This window comes from Phycodurus eques, chromosome 11 (assembly GCF_024500275.1).
Source record: "Phycodurus eques isolate BA_2022a chromosome 11, UOR_Pequ_1.1, whole genome shotgun sequence".
Taxonomy (NCBI): Eukaryota; Metazoa; Chordata; class Actinopteri; order Syngnathiformes; family Syngnathidae; genus Phycodurus; species Phycodurus eques.
The window spans coordinates 13,292,933-13,299,810 of record NC_084535.1 but is presented as its reverse complement, the minus strand read 5'-3'; the positions used below and the strand labels follow the sequence as shown (position 1 = coordinate 13,299,810).

Below are 6,878 nucleotides of genomic sequence, written 5' to 3'. Positions count from 1 at the left end.
GAAAGGCGGGGTACACCCTGAACTGGTCGCCAGCCAATCGCAGGGCACATATAAACAACCATTTACACTCACATTCTCGCCTAAGGGCAATTTACAGTCTTCAATCAACCTACCTTGCATGCTTTTTGGATGTGGGAGGAAACCAGAGTATCAGGAGAAAATCCACACAGGCACGGGCAGAACATGCAAACTCCACACAGGTGGTGCCGGGATTTGAACCCCGGTCCTCAGAACTGTGCGGCAGATGTGCTAATCAGTCCGGCACCGTGCCGCCACCAGAATTTGCATGTGGGGGGGAAAAAGTTAAATGCTCAACAAAAACCTCACAACATAGAACATTACATGTTTATTAGATAACAGAAAAATAAATGACAGTTGTCTAAAATGTCATGTCACATTGTATCTGTATGTAATGCATAAAAATATTTAACTCAACTTTTTTTAATTGATGTACACAGAGGATTCCTTTAAAAGGTAATATTTTTTTGCTCTCCAAAACAGCAACACATATTTCTTCTAAATTAAGACAGATAATTATCAGCTTTTCATTTTATGGCACTTATTCACCAAGATTAATCTGTATCATCATAAAAATTGATGTACAGGTACATTGAAATCACATCATCTCGCATTAATCTCTTTGTCCGAACAGCATTATTCTTTTAAAGCTTTGACTCTGTTGGCTGTGCTGGACGAGTGGATGACGAGTAGTGAGCGAGGAGCCTGTCGGCTTCCCTCCAACCAGAGAGAAGAGCTCCATGGACGGTGGAGAAGTAGCAGGGATGAGTCGCCTCTCCAGCAAACAACACCTGCAGCGGCTGGAAAGGACACACCAGACAGTTTGTGATTCTTGAGTTGATATAAACTTTTTTTTCGTGTTTAAAATGTCAGTACTTCTGAGAGTGATCGCTTGGATGGCAGAGGCTCCATCATGTTCTCAAAGTCCTGCAATGAGCAGCCCCTTGAAGGGTAACTGTATGATCCGCATGTCCAAGGGTCATGACACCATTGAGACCTAAAGACTCCCCGCGGAGTAATTATGGGATTACCTACACACACACACGGACAGAATAATTGTTTTTTTAAAAAGTCCAGTTTGTGCAGTCAAACTATAAAAGACAGTTACTCATTCACCTGTAAACCTGCGGACGAGTTGTGTGACGGCGTGCAGGACCTCCTGCTCAGACAAAGTCTCCATATAACTTGCCTCATGCCCAGCGATCCAGCCACACAAAACATGGCCGAACCTGAGGGTGTAAAGACTTTTTTTTTTAAATCTACCAAACAAAACATGTCACTCTTGAATAAAAAAAATATCCACCAAATCATTTTCTATATCGCTTTTCCTCATTAGGGTCGTGGGTGAGCTGGAGCCTATCCCAGCATTTTATCGTCTTTTTTAATGAATGGTTTACAATCGAAAGCAACAACATAACTTTCCTAGTAACGACAGTTATGGTAAAAATATACTGTACTGTATGTGTCAACATGTTCTTGTAACACCACAGCAAGTCACTCACGATTGGTTTGGCACAGTTTTTATGCAGGATTGCTGATACAAACCACTAATTTTTTATCCAAGCTTCGGACGGTCAGTGGCTAAATATTGGGACAATGGCCAAAGTCAAAGCTGCGCAATCTATACAAAAGGTAGCTACATGTAGGACTACACTATCTGTGCTCTTAACATTAAACATGGTAGATTTTTTTAAATATTGTGTGGAATTAATTGTTGATGCTTGTCCTCAACCGGCAGAGATACTGTATGTCTATATATCTTTAATCTATATAAATCAATGTAAAAAATAATGAATCGCCTGTTAATTTTCACCATTAATTTATTAAGGGCATTTGGTAGAATGGCCATTCCTAAAATTCTTCTAGCACTCATGGGAACCCAAACTGCTTACCTTTCAGTGGGTTTTAACACAGTAAAGCCAAACAATTTCTTTATCCAGGATCCTGGAATATCCCCCACCTGGTCCACCATGGCATCCTGAACAACGTGATGACATAACAGATTACCGGTAAATGTTAGGTGGTAAAGTTTTATCATCAAAGGTAAGCGATAAGCATATTATATATATCTATACACAGTGGGTCGCAGTACATAATCACAATTGTGCCTTGACAAAGATAACATTCCGATTTGAAAGTGTCAGAGATATTCATTTAAACTGCCCTAAAACAGTACACAAGTAGTAAGTCCACAGCTTCATTCATTGACTCACCTCATCTTCCCACACCATGTAGATGACCTCGCAATCCTCATCCCACCAGGGCGAATCAAATTCCACAAATATTTTATTGTTTGTGCCAAAGCCTAATCTCTGGATGGAGTGCATTTTGTGCAGAGGAAGAGGAGGACGGAACAGTGACATATGGTGCTTCTTTAAGTAGCCTGACCAAACAGAAGCAAGAATAGTTTGATCGTTATTTCAGGAGGAGCAACTGAATGAAGTCCTGACGTGTGCCAATACCTAAAGGAATTGCGACGACCACGTGATCAGCTGCCACCATCTCCCCATCATCACATTCGATGTTCACGTGTGCGCCTCTCTTGTCAGAGTTGTTCCAGTGGATGCAGCGAGCGGGCTGGTTGTAGGTCACCACACCAGCAGGCAGCTCTGACATCAGCTTTCTGACTAGACCTTCATAACCTCTGAAAAAAGGCAGAATAAAACACAGGACATGAAATTAATGGTCGAATGTTAGAGGAGGATGTTACTTTCAGTGCCTACCATTACAAAACTTTGCTAAATTTGTTACAAGATGCACGACATTCCAATTAAGTCTTGCTAGGGCCATAGTGATTTTATTAAAAAAATAAATACATACAAATATGATGCTATAAAGAAATACAATATGTTTTGGGGATTTAACAAAAATAAATAAATAAATAAAATCCTCAGCGGTTTTGTTTTTAGAAAGACATGAAGGGTCGCATCAAATATTCTTACAAATCATATACACGTATGGCCCAAAGGCCACAGGTTGCCCACCCATGATGTAAATTAATAACTCTGGATGACAATCCATAACATGTTGTTATCCCAACGTTTTTTAAGGAAATCTATTTATATCTCATAAACAATCGCTCACGCTTAATTAGAAACGGCATGGTTGTAGATGACCACAATGCATCCTGCATCCTCCAATTCTGCTGAACACTGAGATTTCCAAGTACCTTTGAATGCATCACTTCCTGCGTGCAGGGACGAGAGAGTTGACTGCTTTGTTTTGGCGTCGGTTTTGTCACTTTATCAAACAATGTGAGATAAATAGACTAATTTACCGGAAACAGTTATTGAGGTACAGGATATGTACAGTATGCATGTTTCATGTATACTAGGTTGGACTACAAACCCTGGAAAGGTGCAGTCACGTCCCAGTGTTGTTTTATAGAGGCCATTACCACCCAAGCCCAGGTCATCCAAGCTGTGAGAACCACTAATGCAACACTCCACCTTCAACATGGTGCTGATCATGCACCGCTGCAAAGATATTTTATTGTCTGCTTTCCACTCCTTGACTGATCTTTGTAGCACCTGCACCCAAACAAGACAAAACTTTACTGTCAAGTTATGGTCGAACATGGACAGGATGGTCCTACCTCCGCACGTATAAATTGGCCCATGCTGGGCCAGGGTTCCCCCCCCTCCTGATACTCTGAACTCTCAGCCAGAAGTTCTTTAAACATCTCTACAGCAGGGAATACATCCTCAAAGCTCACCTTGCGACCTTTTAATTAGGAGGAACAGCACATGAGTTCAGCATTTTTGGTTGGAAAAGAGACTCAGATGTTTTCTCAAGAGTGACCTGAGCTGGTGAAGACATTGGGGATCCAGGGAGGATGTCCTCCGATGTCCATTGCCTGGTTCTCTGGGGTGAGAGCGTCTGGACTCAGCAGGCCGTATTGCCGAGCCAAACAAAATACTGGGTTCTCTTCGGACGGTCCGTGGATCCAGTTGGCCCCTATCTCCACAATGTTATCACCTACGTACACACAAAAGACATAAGAATAATAGCGGTGAGGTATTGTGAACTCCAGCTTTCTGACACATTCCAAAAACATGTTTGTTAAACTCACTGAAAACTAAATTAAACATAGGTGTGAATATGAAAGGCTGTCTGTCTCTATTTGCTCTGCCGATTGGCTGGCAACCAGTCCAAGATGAACCTCAACTTTCGCCCAACTCCGCTCACAAGCTTTACCGCCGAACTTACTGTTTTTTATTAGTTTATTAATTTTTTTATTTATGTCCTAGAAGTGTTTTTCATTTACCTATTTACTGCAGTTATAACTTTACGACTGCGTTGGACGAGGTTCGTGGCGTACAAACTCGAGTTACGTCGCCATCGTAGGAACGGAACACCGCCGTTAACCAAGGAGCCAATGTGAGTGGATTCGTGTTTGTGATAACAGAGTCCCTTGTAGATAGATACACACAAGGGACTCAAGTCAGAGATAAGGTTGGGTCTGTGTTTTACTCACCAAACTTTCCCGTTTTAATCCTCCCCCCGCTTCTTCCGGTCGCTTCGAGTATCCGCACATGATTAAATCCTGCTTTAACGAGTTTGTGTGCCGCTGCTATCCCCGATATCCCGCATCCTGTGATTACTACTCTGGCCTCGACACCCGTGGACGACATGACCAAACTAGACTAAGATTCGTCAAGCGCGCTCCAACCGGACGTTGGTCTGCTTCCGGGTGCAAGTAAGATGACTTCTGGTGGTGAGTTTCAAAATAGAGGTCTTCTCTTGGACTTCGGGGTGACAGTCATCCATCCATTTTCCGTAGTTCTTATCCTCACTAAGGTCGCGGGCGAGCTGGAACCTATCCCAGCTATTTTCGGGCCAGAGAGAGAGAGAGTGTGTGTGTGTGCGTGTGTGTGTGTGTGTGTGTGGGGGGGGGGGGGGGTACACCCTGAACTGGTCGCCAGACAATCTCAGGGCACATATAAACCAACAACCATTCGCACTCACATTCACACTTCCGGGCAGTTTAGCGTCTTCAATTAACCTACCATGCATGTTTTTTGGGCTGTGGGAAGAAACCGGCGTACCGGAGAAAAACAACACTAAACATTATTTTGTAAAATATATTAATAAAACCAATTAAAAGTCCACATTAAATGTTGTATTACTAACATTTAATTACAAATTTAAATTTTCATACAACTGTATATGAAAAAAAAATGTAAACAGATTTTTCCAAAAATCATCCACTTAATTAGATATACCTGGACATCTTTTTAAAACAAATGCAAAAGCAGTATATTAAAAAAAAATTGCCTTGAGAAGCACAATGTTTATTGTACTGTCAGCTTGGTATTGATATATTTTTTAAATGAATTTAGTTTTTGGTTTGCATGCGTGTAATAAGAATTACAAAATAATAAAGTTAGAACTATTACCAGGAAACAATAATATTATGGGGAAATAAAATAAAAAAAAATACCTCAAATCTCCATTTTTATGAGAGTAAAGTATTATTAAGAAAAAAAATACATACACAGGGGTCTTCAGTTACCGTCACGCAACACTGGAGGTCACTCTCAATTACCTCCATACTTACTGTTTTTCATTTGGTTGTTTGAAATGGCCCAGAATGGAATTCCATCATAAATTGAGGTCCCTCTCTCTATTTTTTTTTCTTTCTTTTCCATGCTTGGCAATAGTAATATAGTTTACCAGAACTGCATAGCATCCTTATATTGTGCTTAGTTTATTGAACTCCATGGGATTATTGCTATGTCTGTTGAGATGTTTTTTTGTTTGTTTGTTTTTACATTTCCTATATTGGATCTTTTTTAATTGTGCCTATCTATCCAGTGTTGTTGTGATCTACAGATCTGAATATGGTCTAAAAATCATGTTATATGCAGAAAGTAACATTTTGTGAAAAAGTTCCGTCGTGTTGTAGGAGATGCATTTTATATTTTCTCCTATAGAGTATCTGTTTACATCTGACATAAACTTGTTAAACAATAATAAAATATAAATAATACAAAAATATTCAGATAGAAGTTGAAGTAAATGTTTGGCCAACAGGTGGCATTATAGGGAAGGGCTTTATGGCCTTTGTACAGTAGAAGTCCTCCCTTCCCTTCCTGCAGTTCGAATGTGTAAGAGACCAGTTTGATTGTCTGTGTAAGTAAGACTTCTGTGTCAGTATTTGTAAAAAGTCGTCTTATGAGCAGATCATTTCAAAAAGCGCACTGAGGTAGTGTATATTGTTTTACTGCTGGAGAGTGGATGTAAACTTCATTAAAATGAGAATTAAGGAGGAGCTCACCTGGGTGAACAATACTTATTTATAAGGCTGACCTAGTTTAGAATATTTTACCCAATACAATCATCGTAATTAGTATGGATTTTAAAAGGAGACTTGAATTTATTTTCAAAATTTAAAACAGTTCCCGTGTCTCTATTACTCGTCTACTAAAATCAGACGGTTTTTAGGGGCAGATCTGCCTCTTGCAAGTCCGACTTTCATTACCATGAGAACCGGGGCAGGCATGGGTTTTGGAACTATAGAGAGGCTTCGTGTGCTCTCACTCGTCATCTCGCTGGCAAGTGGATGCGTAATAGTGGGCTGGATCTTGCTGGCAAGTGTCTGTGTTCCAGCAGGCTGGATCTCCCCAGTGGTTGTGTGCGTTTCGGCCGGCTGCTTGCATCTACCTGTGGAACCGGAGTCCAGAGTGTGGGGAAAAAAAGTGAGAACCTGTAAAGACAATAGAAATATTCTATGTGTGGAATGGACTCAGGCCATCACTTGAAAATGGCTCTGGATCTTGTTGGAAAGACTGGGTGTGGGGTTGGTTATTTTGTAATTTAGCCCATGGATGGGTTTAATTTCACAGTTGATAGGTGCA

General features: G+C 40.7%; 1 protein-coding gene across 1 annotated transcript; it reads right to left on the bottom strand.

Moving 5' to 3' along the window:
* Positions 1-331: 331 nt before the first annotated feature.
* paox (polyamine oxidase) lies at positions 332-4,680 on the bottom strand. Its single transcript, XM_061689945.1, has 10 exons — positions 4,496-4,680; positions 3,820-3,996; positions 3,614-3,741; positions 3,367-3,548; positions 2,481-2,662; positions 2,232-2,401; positions 1,911-1,996; positions 1,135-1,247; positions 895-1,049; positions 332-818 (listed from the first exon to the last, which is right to left on the bottom strand). Exons 1-10 carry the CDS (start codon positions 4,650-4,652, stop codon positions 663-665), a joined length of 1,506 nt encoding a protein of 501 aa, XP_061545929.1. The 5' UTR covers positions 4,653-4,680; the 3' UTR covers positions 332-662.
* Positions 4,681-6,878: the final 2,198 nt, after the last annotated feature.